The sequence below is a fragment of the Thunnus maccoyii genome, chromosome 6, assembly GCF_910596095.1.
Source record: "Thunnus maccoyii chromosome 6, fThuMac1.1, whole genome shotgun sequence".
Lineage (NCBI taxonomy): Eukaryota > Metazoa > Chordata > Actinopteri > Scombriformes > Scombridae > Thunnus > Thunnus maccoyii.
Window position 1 is genome coordinate 21,974,114 of NC_056538.1, and position 16,306 is coordinate 21,990,419.

General features: G+C 39.9%; 1 protein-coding gene across 1 annotated transcript in view; it reads right to left on the minus strand.

Annotated features, from left to right (window-relative positions):
- plch1 (phospholipase C, eta 1) overlaps positions 1-15,370 on the minus strand; it is a 57,799-nt gene extending 42,429 nt beyond the window's left edge. The window contains exon 1 of the mRNA XM_042413151.1: positions 14,803-15,370. Coding sequence (XP_042269085.1) covers positions 14,803-14,845 — 43 coding nt within the window. The 5' untranslated portion in view covers positions 14,846-15,370. The remainder of the gene's footprint in view (positions 1-14,802) is intronic.
- Between the last annotated feature and the right edge of the window lie 936 nt (positions 15,371-16,306).

Here is a 16,306-nt window from a genome sequence, read left to right on the forward strand (position 1 = left end):
TGATCTTGGCAGACTTAACAATTTTGTCCTTCAGGCAAGTGGTGTCTGAGCTGAATCAGAATTTAGGCTTTCCTCAACTAATAGCAGGCTGTCTGGCTATTACTGAGTTTAGAATAACTGAGGTTGCTACTGTTGCTAACAAACCAAAGTTTGCCTATGTAACTGCAGGAAAGGTAAGGCACTGGTATCTGTCTTATTGTCAGCACAGGGGTGGACTGTGTCGCTATCTAGAATTGTGAAAAGTGAGCTCTAGAGCTTTTGTGCCCTAAGTTTCTAACTTGTGGCTCAGGGCTATAACGCTCCATGTAGCCAGAGGGAGAGAGACCTTCAGAGGCACTGTCACTGTCTGATAGATGGTGACCATGTACTGAACTGTGGTCAGAGATGCTGTGGTCATCCTCTGATCTGTCCATTGTCTGGTCACACTTCTGGGGCAGAATCTCTGCGTATGGCCTTCTAAAGCTTCTACTGTGTGAATACCTATCTCAACGCAGTTGGTGGACATGGCGGTTACGCCCAGTGTCCCTATGCTGCCTTTTGTCACCCCCCTTTGGACTGTTATGAGGGTGATCTTTTGAGGCAGCAGACCTGTATGACGCTTCAGTGTTTGAGCTGGCAGGCTCAATTGTTTTCCCTCCTGCTTTGGAAGTGACAGCAGTTTCCCAAGCCACCTGTGTCATCTTTCTTATCTCACACAGTGAGGGGTTATCTTGGTGCGTCATAAGTACAATGTGAGTGCGTACGCATGGATGAAGGTTCTGCAAGAATAAGGACTTGAAGGTGGGGTTTTCTTCTAAGCCTGGTGCATTCTTGCCCTGGAAGTACGAAATAAAGAGAAGTTCTTTTGTCAGTATTGTGTGTAACATATTGTGAAAAGTGTGAAGGAGTCAGAGCTCGAATTCAACCTTCTTTGTTCACCCTTGAATGTTGATATCTCTCAGATATTAACATTCTAGGTGAACTCCTTTTATGAGACTACCTTGTTTGGTTATTGGTTATTTGTTAATTCATATTAATAATTCTATTAATTGTTATAATTTGTTAATTATCTTTGATAATTCATAATTATTGCAAATAATCAACTGTGTCCCTCACAGATCCAACAGTTGGTGCCCGAATTATTGATTAATGTTAACAATATCTTGATTTCATAATTCATAATTATCTATGATAATTATGAATTATTGCTAATAACCAAACGCACTACTGCCTGTCCCAACAATGTAAAACACAATCTTGCCTCTAATCTTAATCCCAAATCTAAAATCTGTGTAATCAATTAAGAGACTAAACTCTGCAGCAGAGACTTCATTCACACATTTTCAAATCAAGACATTGAACAACTCGCTAATGATATATCAAAAACTAACTGGTGAATGTTTTCCTAAATTCACAGTTAAGATATTAGATATAATATGTATCCTACAACTAATTGTACACATGTTTTTGGCCTATGAACACAGACCTTATTTTCTGCATAAAATCAAAACCCTGTTGGAAAACAAGCATGGAAATCTGGCAAGGGAGCCTAATGACTCAAAGTCTTCAGGGTTTACAGCTACAAACTCTAACAGTGTATTAGCTGCTTGGAGAAATGAGCAAGCTAAATGTTCTGATGTTGTGTGACCTTTGGCGGCTATATTAGAACACACACAAGTGCATGCACACATGCATGCATACAAAAATATTAAAATGCATATTTTGAGAGGACATGGGTGATTATCTTCAAAGACAACTACAATCAAACCTCTCAAGGCTCCAAAACACATATTTAAGTACACTTAACAGAGCACACGCTGAGCAGAGTACTTGTTAACAGGCTCTCAGTCCTGAGGATAGGCTTAGCAATGACACAAATTCTGCTCTCAGTATTATGCTTACTCCAGGGACACATACTCATATACACACAAGCGTCTCCCAAAGTGCAGGACAATTGACTAAAATCGGGGGGAATGTGAAGAGAAATAAACTGTAATGTAAAAAACACAGTAAATTTAGGTTCTATTTCCTACATGATCTGTACTCTTAACAGACATATCTATCAGTTTATAAGCACGATGACGACAAAGGCTCCACTAACTTTCTAAGTATGTCTTACAGCTTTCTTGCATTCAGTGTTAAGCCTATTACGAAACGTGAGGGATTATAGATAGAATACACAAAGGTCCCCTTTTTAATAGCATACAACAATTCTAAGCTTGAATTTATGAACAGTATAAGGCATTAATGATGTGAACATCTGACATTATAAGCTATACATAAAGCCTCCGCAAATGTTACTGAAGGATGAATAAAAATATAGGTTTTTTCTGAACCACACTTTAACACATGTATTGGTATAATGGTTAAAATCATTATGAATTTATGTTTTTAGTCACTTTGAGGCAAAAACAACATTGACATATTGAAACCCTGTCTCCTAGAAATGTTCATATACGACTAAATTGTGTTCCAAATGACTCCAGCACCAGAGAAAGGGGTGTGGTTAGGATTATACAACAAAAACACTTTGGTTAAAGTTAGTGAAAGATTGTGATTTTGCTTAAATATTGATAAACACGTTGTGCTTCAAGTAATTGCAGACTTTTTTATTCTGTATTAAACCAAGACCATCTTTCCCTAACCTTAACCGGTGCTGCCAGGGTCTAAACAAAACCATAAAAAGTTTATTGCTACTAGCAGATATCATAGTGCAACATCAGAAAATATTTTAGTGGAAAAGAAAAAGACCTACATTGTCACTGACATTTCACTCATATGTTCAGTATCAAAATTTTTGCAGCTTGCCAAATATGTTAATTAACATTTTCTCATTATGCTGACAGAAAACATTATTCAGCCAGAATCACATATCTAACTAAATGTATTTGTTGTTATAATTTAGTCATATTTGCATGTACTTTCTAGACCCATGGTTGTAACAACATATTATAACTTTATAAAGTTGTTGCAGCAAATTTATAAGTAAACAGTTGCCTATTTATACATCCAGTAGATATGGAGCAACATTAGCATTCATCTAGAGTTGTGTTTCTGGCCTCCTGACAAATGTAAGTCCAATATTCACACTCCTTTAGGCTCTGCTTTGGTCTCCACAAACTCCTGAGAAAAATATCTGTCTTTTTAGCTGTTAAATCATCACCATCGTCGTCATTATATTTATTTAAAACCTCTTAAAACACATTAAGAGAGAACCCTCATTTCCAATGGTGCCAAGGTACAGAAATACATAAATGCAGACACAACTAAAGTCAAATAGCAATAAAAGAAGAATACATGGCTACATCAATTAAAAACAAGGTAAAATTAACAATGCTAAAAAGTAAAAGTGTAGGAATTGACAATGAGACAAATAAATTAATTAATTAAAAAATAAATAAATAAATAAAACAAGAACAACTAGAAAAACTTGAATGCAATGACAGTTATAATCAATAAAATTAGCAATTAGACCTTGGAATTGACTCAACGGTTTTAATGAGGTCAACTTGAAGGTTTTTTCTGAAGCATATTCCAGGTATGTGGGGCACAGTAACAGAAAGTAGATCTTCTTAACGCTGTATGAATTTTTGGCACCTACAGGGTGTGCTGTGCCTGTGAGCCGGAACAATTACTACCAACATTTCAAGAAAGCAGGGCTGAGAGATAGAGGGGGAGCTTTTGTAAAATATAGGCAGTCTTCCAAACTGTCGGAATGATGCCAGAGGTAATGCTAAGATTGAAAATATGAGTTATATATTCAAATTAGCTGTGCTGACGATTTCAAAGCAAATGGTTCCAGTTTGTCATCACCCGTTGATTTTCGTGCATCAATATTGCATAAGGAGTCAGCTACCCTCTTACTGGAGACAGGAGATAAGCTGAAGGAGTGGTTTATTTCAGCAGTAGTATTAAGGAAGGATCACCTATGTTCTTCCACCCAACTGCTGGGACCAACACTAAGACTGTCAAATAACCGACAAGATGCAGCAAAATGATTGTTAAAAGCAGCTAAAATATCATGGCTGTCAGTTATCTCAGTAAGGCCATTAACAACATAGGCAGGTAGAGGAGTGTTAGAACTGGTGGAGGTAGATTTAACTATTTTCCAGAATGCATTAGGGTTACAAGATGAATTAGCAAATGAGTGCAGATAATAGTCAGTTTTGGTTTTTCTAACAGCAGCAGTGCACTTTTTCCTAAACTGTCTAAATGCAAGCCAATGACACGGGTCTTTGGTGAGCCAATGCTTTGATTCTGGAAAAAAATAAGGTTAAAAGCTTAACAGTGAACCAAGGAGTGGAGCTCCATTTTGTTCTTGTCTTTTTAAATGGTGACATGCTGAGTTAAAAACATTGGCAAAAATAACTTAAAGCTAGTTCATGAGCAGGGATTTTGAGAGTGTCAGTGATTGGACTGGAGTACCGGTCATGTAGGAAGGCCTGGTCATTATTTTTTTTTAAGTTTTTTCTGACCACTATGTGTGAATTAGTTTTCCACTGTTTCACATTTCCATACTTGTCAACACTCCCAATTTTCACAGGAGTCTCCCTATTTTTAACCTTTTCTCCTGCTGTGCTCCTGATTGATAATTACTCCTGTTAATCTCCTGATTTCATAGTTTTTTCCTTTTCATTATCACAACCTGTTTCTGGCACTGTGTTTCATCATGTCCTCTGTCCTCTGCTGCTGATGTGATTCACTGCCTACAGGTACCGTTGATAGAGAGAGGAGGTACTGGTTTGTCTCAGCCAGTAACTAAGTTTACAAGAATTTGCCACATGTTAAGATACATGGCAAACTCAGATAAACAGTTAAACAGGTCACCAAGGATAATCACCTCATGATCAATCAATGAGGCAATTAATTCACCCACTCTTTCTAGGGCTTCTGAAGGAGCAGAAGGAGGTCTGTAGACACCAATTACTATTAGTGAATAATTACGCCCCAGATCAATTTTCAAGGAAATAAATTCAAAATATTTAGGAATTGAGAATGAAGTCAGTTCAAGTACGAAGATGAATGATTTTATATACATTGCTACACCACCTCCGTTACTCCTTTTACAGCTCTATCTGATGAGTTTGAGACAACAGGATACTTAAGTGATCATATTTGTTATGACCTTAGTAAACTATGTATATTTAGATGTAAGAAACCAAAACCACCTCTAGTCTTAAAAACCTGTGGATCATTTAAATAATTTAAATTAGCATCTGAAGTGATGAGTAAAGAAGACCCAGAAGTAGTCGAATTTAGAGCTGAAAGAGCTGAAAGAGCTGGTTTCAGGCAGTTTTCAGGCTGAACATTAACAGTAATGAGGTCCTGGGACATGGAACAGACTGTTTGACTGCAAATTTCATAGGGCATCTATAAGTGATTATCACAGTGATGTTGAAAATGTCTGTCTGGTCCGAGTCCAGTAGAAAAGTTACCAGTTTTAGACATGGAACCAAACTGATATGGACTGGGACCCAAGGAACATCAGTCTCTGATGTGAAAAAATGATTTTTCACTGAAAACAGCTGCTCAAAATTACAATGATAAAAGCAGTGAGACTCAAGGCTCAAGGCTCTATAGAGGTCAACTACAACACTCTTAAAGATAAGAGGTTAATATTTGACATATTCTATATCAACCTTTAAGGTAACTTTTGCTCTTAAGTCATTTATCATACAAGTTATTTGATAATTTATTGTATTGTGTGGATAAATACATGTGTGCTCATTATGTATGAGCAAGTACTGAGTAGTACTGTTTGAACGCTTCAGTGCTGTATAAATAATGGGACACTGAAGACACAGTAAGAGTCGGGAAAAATAATTGATCAGAAAGAAGAAAATAGGCTGTGTTGCATTTTTATCTCACATAGACTTCTGAAATCCAAAGCTTCATTATAGATAGATTTCAATGGAGTCCACTGTCAAATGTGGGTACATTGTAGTATTGATCTGTATGCTTCAATGAACAGGCATGTTCCTCTGGGTCTTCGATCTCACACTGATTCTGGCTAAAAAATCCATGAGTCAGACTAGATAACTTCTCCGGTGCTTCGATATTTAACATCATAAATAAGGCCCAAAGTGAATAAACGCTTTTCACCACCACTAGAGACTACATGCCCATTCTCCAATTCCCTTGGAGTATATTAAAGTGCTTTTCCAAGAGGCAGTCAGATATATTTCATAAATAAAAGCTAAAAGGGAATACAGAAGTCTGCATTTATTTATTTTCTTATCCAGCACAGCCGTCGACACAAGGCAGCTCTCCAAAAATAGAGGACTAACATGTGCAGATATCATTTCATTGTCTGTTTGTCTTCTTCTTGTCAAAACACAACTTGTCCAAAGTGTCCATTTAATCCCTATTGTTGCTTCCTCTTCCATATTTCCCCATTTTTCTCCAGTCTATCTATATAACTGCTATGTCCTCTGCAGGCATTCTCTAGCCAGTGTCAAACCTCAAACCTGTAGTAATAATAATAATAATAATAATAATAATAATAATAATAATAATAATAATATTTATTAATATAGCACCTTTCAAAACAGAGTTACAAAGTGCTTTACAAAGGAAAAAAAAAAGTTAAAACAATTCAGCACAATTAAAGGGAATACAGCAATTAAAGGTATAGAGAATAAAAACTGTAAAAATAACAAATAAAACACATAAAACATTTTGGAACTGGAAACATATAACTGAAAAGGTAAGTTTTAAGAAGTGATTTAAAAGATTACCGAGACTCTTCTGCAAAATGGGGAAGGACTCTGGAGGACCTAATACAATTATTTTGGGTTTATTGTCATTTAACTGAAGAAAGTTCTGGGACATCCAATGCTTGATTTCTAAGAGATAAGACATCAGGTGATGGCTTTAATACTGGGTTTTGTAAGAACATAGACCTGCATGTCATCTGTATAACAATGATAATAAATGTTGTGTTTGCAGATAATGTGACCTAGTGGAAGCATGTACAGTATATAGAAAACAACAGGGGGCCAATGATGGAGCCTTGGGGAACACCACAAGTCAGAGGGGCCACTGACTACAACTACTGAAAAAGTTCTGTTTGACAAGTATGATTTAAATCAGCAGTATCACTGATTCCAACCCATTTTTCAAGGCACAAGTAAGGCTGACGGTTGAGAAGCAGGAGGACCACGGGGGAGATGAATCAGGGTTAATATCTACTCAGGAGAAGGGAGCTACTTTGTAACCAAAGATAAGAAATAATGTAAGTGGTCCTCAAATGACCAGCGATGGTTGTATCAAATCATTAACTTCCTGCTCACTTTAACTCCCATCTTTTATTCCATTTTCCTTCAGGCATTAAATGCTCAAAGCATCTGAGCATGAGCATTTAAGTTTGAATTTACAATTCCACTATACACCTTGCATGATTGCTCTCCCCACCTGGCATTTATATGCAAGTTTTCAAATCTTCATGCTTTGTTGTCTGGGGCTACATTATATGTGCTTTCCCAAATGTCTCCCTACAATCTCACCATCTCAAAAAGACAGCCAAACGCTTTGAAAATTTTGATTGTCAGCCACGTAGAAGAATAAAAACCCCTACTTTTTTTCTCCAATTTCTTTCAGGGTGAATACAAAATCTGCGTGTGTGCGCAATTGTTCATTTACTGGTGTGTGTTTGTGTTTATGTGCGTGCATGTTATGTGTGTGCGAACATGTAAAAACTCATCATCTCTGTCGGTAAAGAGCAGAGACAGCAGATCAAAGCTTTGTCTTGCCACCGAGGCCCAGGCAATTCAAACATATTTTAATAGGGTAGGTGATGGAGACGCCTCTGTGATAACCTGACGAACAAAGCCTGTCCTCACTTAGATGCATACAATAAAGGTTAGGCTGGGACAGCAAACACATAACGCCCGGCATCACATTATCACGAACAACGGTTTTCATTCATCACTTTCAATTTTAACTGTCACTTTTAATCTAAACTGGTTCGGGAATCTCCTCAGCCATATCTGTAGGTTCATTTCGATGAGTTTATAATCTATTAGGGCTAATATTTCAATTCTTGAAAAGCTCTGAGATCTCTGTTAAGATTTGGTATGAAGATGATGACTAGAATGAACCACAGTCCAAAGGTTTATCATAATTTATTCAAAACTACAGAAATTCATATTCAGCAGCATCTGCCTGATCTTTCATGCACTATTCATGTGACATAAGGCTCCACCACCCCAACCGTCCCAGCCAGTTCTGCTGTTCATGAAACACAACAAGCACAGCAGTAGGTGATTCAGTTTTGGTTGACTGACTGTCCACAGGATGAAATGAATGATATTTACACATAATTGTTGCTACGACGAGTGGTAAAGCACACAGCAATCCACATACAAAAAAAGACAAATCTTCACTTGCATATAATGAGCAACGCCTCATTAAAACAAGCTTTCTGCGGGATCAAAGTTATGGTAACAGAAAGTGAACGATTCAATCATCCTGGGGATATTCTGATACATAAACATGAGCTCCTGCTCTTTTCCTGCACTATAAATAGCAGCAGCAAGCAATATGTTCAATATGCAACGTGTTTGTCCACACACACAAACATTTTATCAGTGGAAAACCACCTGCACACTAACAAAAATAAGAAAAAAATGATCTTGCGCAAGATATAAGTCAATTATGTCAAGTGTAAAAAGGATGTAATACAGAGACAACTATCACCCACAGAGTTTATGGGTTTTCTGACTGTAAGGCACATTGAGTTATAGTATCTACACAAACATACACACATTAACTCACCTAGCCTGCATTTCTGTGGTACAGCCACAGTGCCACCAATATGGTAGACGTTCCGCGCCAGCAGGGTTGCTACAGTTAACACAGCTGATTTTTCTGCAGGACCATAAATAAAGGTGGGTCGTACTTTATGAGTGGATAAAGCAGTGGGACCAAAAACTGAAGAATAAATTTGCTCCATTTTCTCTACGGAAAATAACGAGCCAGTTGGAGTCGACCTCAGCTCAGTCTCAAGATGTAACACACTCAATTCCACCTGTAGCTACGAGCTCAGAAAATACAGCTTTTTCCTCACATCAGACTTGACGGACACTCCAGACAGGTTACAGACCACAAGCTTCCACACTCCAAACAACAAGAAAACACCCCGGAACTCCTGCTGTTCATCCTCCTCTGTACTGTCCCCTGATATCCTTCATCTGGCAGTCTTCTCCCTGAAAACACACACATACATTTCCACCTTTCTCCAAGTCATCTGTTCTCCACTCCCACCTCCTGCTCTTCCCATCCACCTCTCTCTGATGTTCGCAGGTCTCTCAGAACATGTGCAGCTGTGTCAGTGTCAGTTGCCGACATGCTACATAAGGACAGATTTAGGTTTAGCATTCATCAGCTCAAGTATTGTTGTGTAGTTTATGGAGTGATTATGAAGAGCAAGAGAGGAGAGTGCGGCAGATGTGTGCGTGTCTGTGCATATCGGCTGGGGTCAACCAGTGGGATACGGGGATAAGAACGATGATATAACATTCATGATAATGCACTAATGACTAGGTAAGACTTAATGGGTTGACATGTGGGATGTGTGTGCTACAGGGAGAGCCACCAAAATACTCAGACAGCACATCTGTCCATCTCTAAATACTCTTCTATTTCATACAGGCTTTTCCCTCCTGAGGGTGAAGTCCTCTTCGCCCACGCTCTACTTTGTCATGTTATTTACACCCACTTGATCAGCAATCAGGAAAGCCTTTCTTAAACTGTCAGAGCAACACAATACCTTAAAAAGAAGAGTACAGTTTCACTTTGACTGTGTGTTTTTTTTTTTTTCATCTAAACTGATGTTTACACCATGATGATCTACAGGGCAGGGTAAGCAGCTTTAGCAAATGGATGGATAGATGATCTGATGGGCTCTTTCATCCTTCATTTTGTGCATATGTAACATCGATCAGCTTATGTTTTTGCAATGTCTCCTGCCTTCCTGTCCCATGTGATGGGGATCCAGGATTGGATGCTGACCACTCAAACGATACTGATAAAGTGGCACTGTATGTGGGGACTGAGACAAATTACTGTTGACCAATTTCCAGACTATTTCTATGTTTTTAGATTGCTTTCATACCTTCAAGGCAGACATTGATTTCCTTTCATTTCAGAATGATTTGAAAGTGAACTTGCAACATGTGGTAATAGTGCCTGTTTTGAAAGCTGTCTGAAAAGCATTTGTACAGGTCATTTTGTTAAAAAAAAAAAAAAAAAAATGAACTCTGACAATTAGCAAACATGCCCCTTTTTGCTAAATATAGATCATGTCAATTTGTTAGTTCCTTGCTTTTCAGCAGCCAACTATCCAGTCCTTGATGTTACATTTTTCCACCATCACTTGAACACAACACCAATGTGGCTTTTCAAGATCTCATATCCCTGGTATGAGAAACTTGTATTACCACATGACAGTGATGTAACTTGATGTAAAAAATAAAAAGGGGAGACTGCAATTAATGGGAAACCCTGGGGAGTTTCACATCTCATGCCAATTCATTTTTTATTTCATTGTAGTGAAATTAAGTGAAATGTACAGAGGGTCAATGTAAAAACCTATGGTATGCATTGGGAACTGTTTAGTAATGCCAAGCGCTTTGGACTAAACTACAAATGTGGCCTTTCTGAATAAGGTGATACAGTACATCCATTTTGGAGCTATTTTTTAGGGCGATTCAGAAATAAACATTGTTACCATCTCGCCACTGTCTGCATTGTAAGTAATGGTCTTATATTTAACAAAGTCATATTTTCTATAGTTAATTTCATTTAAATTCTATTACAATTTGGTAATATGTTGAAATAAAATACGTGCCTTTATTACAAGCACAGTACTGTACATCCACAAGAAACATGGAATGTACAGTTTTCAGATTAAATAAGCTCACTGAATGATTTTTAATATCGCTGCAGTGGTGTAAATCAAGGATGATAAACCCCAATGTCACCTCACTTAATCCCATCATATCTTCTTCTTAATACTGAATTTGGGGTTACGTCATCCAGTCTCCACCCCATTCTTCTCGGGACATTCAACAGCTTATGAAATTAAACACAGCTCTGCGACCAAGGATGACTTCAGGATAAATGTGTAGGGAAATCAGTCTGCACCATGGTGGGACAAATGCTGGTAGCACAGATGTGACAGCTTGAGCCTTGGCAAAATCAAAACTCCATTACCTGCTCCATCAGTGTGATGGCCCATGAAGTGACTACTGGGTGGCCATATTTATTCAGGCATAACAATCAGACTAACGACATAATGAACAAGCAACGAAGTGACGTTTCAGTGACTAGTTTTGTCTGCTGACTTGTTGCTGTTCAGGGTCACGGAGGCCTGGAGCTTTCTGCAACATGCATTAGGTAGAGGGCAGGGAAACAGCCTGAACCTGTTGTCAGTCAGGACTAACAGAGATAGACGGATACTCAAGAAACTCAAATTCATAGCTAGTGGGCCACTTCAGTCTCTAATCCACCTGATGTGTGTCAATGGAAGGAAATTCACATGAATGCAACAATCACATGCAGGCTACACACACAAAGGAGCGGAGCTAGACTCTCAGAAACAATGTAATTTATTGTATAATTTTTTCTTTAACAACCAGAACAGAGAGCGCATACATCCAAAAAAATCTTCTACCTTGATCATAAGGGTGTTTGCCCGACAAAGCCTGAACAAGATGTCTGTGAGGTTAAAATGTTTCCTCATTAACATTTTTAGAAACTAATAATTCAGTGAACGGATCCTTTATGTGTCTCTAAATCCTTCTTGAAACTGCTCCTCTGTGCTGTAGACTTCTGTTGTCCAAAAACTATTAAAAACGCATCAGTGAGCCACACCATTGCACTGGGTGACATGTTGTCATACAGCAGCATAATACCCTTGAGTCTAAACTATTGGTACATAAGGGGCCAGATTCAAATTCTAAGCACTTTTTAAAGCAAACTAATTACACAAAACCTGTACAGAAGAAGTGGAAAATATTTTTGGTATACCTTCTTATTAACGACATAAAAGGTGAGGAAGCACAGGGAAATGACGAGCTAAAAGAGGGAAAACACACACACTCTTATCACACAGTCACTCACTTCGCCTAATTAAGAGCGCTCAAGGCAGCGCTTAAGTCGCCAGTGCTGCAAATGAGTTCCCAGGTCTCCCTGGGGTGCAGAATGAAGAACGGCGCCGGAATAAAAATAAACACATGACAACTGCAGCATGATAATGCATTCACCAGAGATGCTACAGGGGGCTCCTCCAGTAGAGGAATTCAGCCCTGACATCAAAGGAGGGAACTGAAGCCTGCATGTGTGTATGGGATTTATGTGCACATTCAGTATGTATTGATGTTGACTTTTCCTGCAATGTTCAAGCTTCTTCTTTCTTCCTCCCAAAGCCTGCATGGTTGGATGACTGTGAGTAGATTGAGCTACAGTATCTTTGGCAGCACAGCCAGACCGCCCTGCAAACTGTCTCATCTCAACTGCTTCACATGAAATGTTAGAGAGAAGCTGGAACTCCCTGCCTGCTGCTTCATTTCAGTACACGGGAGAGGCCTACAAGTGTTAGCTACATGGACCAAGCTTCTGGGTAGTTTATTAACTGCTGAGTGGACGGAGGGAAATTAAATAAAAGCCCGTAGTTATGGATAATTTGTTTTCTATTTCTCGCTCACACAGGTATATAGAGCACTGTACATGCACCTGCCAAGTGCCCAGATGCAGCTTTATTCTCATGACAGCCTCAAGAATCTCAGTTGGTTTTCAAAGCTGAGGTTTAACACTCACATCTTTTATACTTGATGCATGAACAAATGTGATATGCCAGTGGCTCAAGTCAACATGCAGGTAAATACAGTAACTCATCATCAGTGAAATTCTATGTAAATGCAAATGATGGTGCTCTAGGAAGACATGAGAGAGGCAGAACAATAATGAATGTGGCACTGATTTTTTTTTTAAATTACCAATACTGCGTGAGTCTCAGCACCAATACCAAAACAATACTTGTTTTGATAGCTTAGTTTGAGAAATGTGACTAAATAGATAGTCTAAAATTGTAAATAGATTTGATTTAAATCAGGATATCTGCAGATAAATTCGATTCCAGCTTTTGGTACTTGGACGTTTTCATTACTCGGTGCAACACACACATTTCAGTCTTTACCAAAAAAGTATTGAGGAGAGAAGAGGAGAGGAGAGGAGAGGAGAGGAGAGGAGAGGAGAGGAGAGGAGAGGAGAGGAGAGGAGAGGAGAGAAAAAGAGGAGAAGTGCTGAAAGGATGAGAGTGTGTTCCCTCCCCTGATGTCTGTTAGCTGTTTCTCTGCCCTGGAGCGACAGAAAGGAAGAGGTAGAGACAACCGAGGAGAGAGAGAGAGAGAGAAGAGAGAGGGAACGTGCTGAGATTCATCATCATCAGTACAGGAGAGACACATGAGGAAAAACACATTTTACATGGAAAAGCCATTTCCTCCATGTGGGGAGGATTAGCAGCCATGCATGCTCCTCTAAACCTTTTCTCCCTCCATCATTTTCTCTCCTTTTCTCTCAGCGAGAGCTCATAGTGCCATACAAGTCTTCTTCACAGAACTGTTGCCAAAATGAATAAAGAGGTAGCCCTTTTGTTCATTGAGGCTAACAAGGGCCCTTCTCCTCACACCCCAACCCTCACATCAAGAAAGAAACACACAAACAGGGGCGCTGCAGGGGAGAAGACTGACAGTTTGACACATCCTGCTTTCTAAGTGCCAGGGATTCACCATGTTTTTGACAGCGTATCGGAAAGAGCAAAAGAGTTGCTCTAGCCCAGGGACTGCTGAGGATTCGATTTTGCCATCAAAGCTCGACCCACAGCTCTGTCACATTGTGTGGTGCTCAATATATCAATCCACCTTGGTTACTGAGCTATGGCGTGTGGCAATGCTATCTGGTGTGTCAGTCTCTCAAGCATCTTCTTACCAAAGCGTTGCAGTGACATCCTATAAACATCTCAGAGATGCTTTGTTCAGTATCAATCTAGTTTGTTCAGCATCAATCTATAATTTGTCGTCTTGTTTTTCTATGCTGTATTTCTGTAATTATGCTATCTGGTCTATTCTATATATGGAACATCTATGGGGGGTTCCTTATCCAAATCAAGGGTCTAAGGATAGGCGATGTTGTATTGCTGTATAGATTGAAAGCCCCCTGAGGCAAATTTGCGATTTGTGATACGAATAAAAATTTACTTGAATAGATTTCTCTGAACAGGGAATGCAAAAGATGTGGCTCATCCACACTCATATGCTGGATGGCCTGAGGGCACAATAAGTCTAGTCAAATCGACAAATTAAGAGGCTTTTCTGCCCTCTAGTGACAACTATAAAGGGACATTTTCAGCACCAGGGACAGTTTCCCGCTGCTCTACTGCTGCTCCTCATTAACAGCTCTGACAAACCGGCAACATCAGCCATCAATTTGTAAATTCACATAAAAATAAATCTACTGAGTAATATCATGTAATTAACTCTGACGTTTTATGCCCAAAATATCGATAACATGAATGAATCACTCATGCAAATTAAAATAATCCTCAATTAAGATTCCTTTGTCAAATGTTTATAGAGGCGTGGGTGATTAAATTTCACCACAACAACAAGTGCAATGGAGAATTTACGCATGGGCATCAGCCTGTTTTCATTGCAGGCTAGCAGCCTTCCAAAAGAATGCGTGCAGCACAGAGTATTCCTCTCCATGTGAGACTGAAAGACGAAATATCCAAAAGACAATGAGCTATGAAAATTGAACACTTACCCTTTTCCAAACTGAGATTTCTGCAAACTTCAAGTTCTGCCATTTAGGACTGGAGTTGTTGGTCTCACAAGGTCCCTCCATGCGCTTTGGACATCATTTTTATTCCCTGGTTGTTTGAAATACTATTAAAACATGCCCGATTTGTCCAATCTCTCCATTATGATTGGACGCTCAGAAGAAGCGCGCCATGATGATGAACTGTCACTTTTTTGTCCAAAAACGAATCCCAGAATAGCCAAACTGCTCCTCCGTTCCTGCCTCTCTGTGTGAGCTGCAGAGTAGATTCACAAACCACCAAAGCTCTCACATCCACAGCCTCTGCGCGCAGAGCCTCTCCTCTCACCAAGCGCAACACAGAGGCAAAACGATAAGCCGATTTTTCGCACGCTCGATGGACCGACAGAGAGGGGTTGTTAATAAGCGAGAGCTTAATACTGGCGTGGAGTGAGTGAGAGTGAGTGCTGCACAGAGCTGTGGCTTAAGCACCAGAGTTGGCCATTTGGACATTTCATCAGCTTTGCCCGACAGTCTGGCTCTGATGTTTGGTGACAGCGCGGCTCCGTTTGAATTCCCCACCAAACGGAACTTGTGCCACATCCGTTCGATTGTTTGTTTTGGAGCAGCAATTCCTCGGTGTGCATCCTCAGGAGGAAAAAGTCACCATTGCGCGGGGATGCCAACACGATGACACACTTTACGCTCTCAGATTCTCTCTATTTAAGTGTCAATGCTTCCCCAGAGACACAGCAGTAGACACGAAATATCAGGGACGCTCTGTGATGCACATGTTGAGGCTCAGAGTCCCAAGAGACAGAAAGAGAGACCGAGACAGTGTGTGTGTGTGTGTGTGTGTGTGTGTGTGTGTGTGTGTGTGTGTGTGTGTGTTCGTCCAGGCTCGAGTGTATCATCCCATTGAGTCATTTCCCATATGAGAGTTTGGTCAAACGGGAGCCAACAGATTAGTCTTGTTCATTGGTCCACATTAAAGCCATTCAATTTAAGATTGCAGGAAACCCAGAAACCAAGCACGCGCACAAACACAACGACACACACATGCAAGCACACACAGTCGTGTTCAAACACTGAAAGCTAGAGACAGAGGTTACCAAATCGATTAGTGATGTCTGGAGGAACAAAAAGACATGTCTGAACACCAGTGTCACCCTCAGTTCAATGTGTGTGTGTGTGTGTGTGTGTGTGTGTGTGTGTGTGTGTGTGTGTGTGTGTGTGTGTGTGTGTGTGTGTGTGCAAACTCACTCTTGGCCTTCTCACTCTTGCGTGAGGGCTGTGTGTGCCAGTTGTGTATTAACAAGTACCTGGGGCTTTCCAGTGATTGCTCACTTTGATTTAAGTGTAAACCTCTTCTCATCCACACCTGCCTGATCACAGACAGTTTCCAGCCCCCCCCCCCCCCCCCCCCCCCCCCCCCTCGGACCCACTTCCCACACGGATTTATGTACCGTGGCCAAACAAAACCCATCACCCCACTCTGTCATTCACAAAA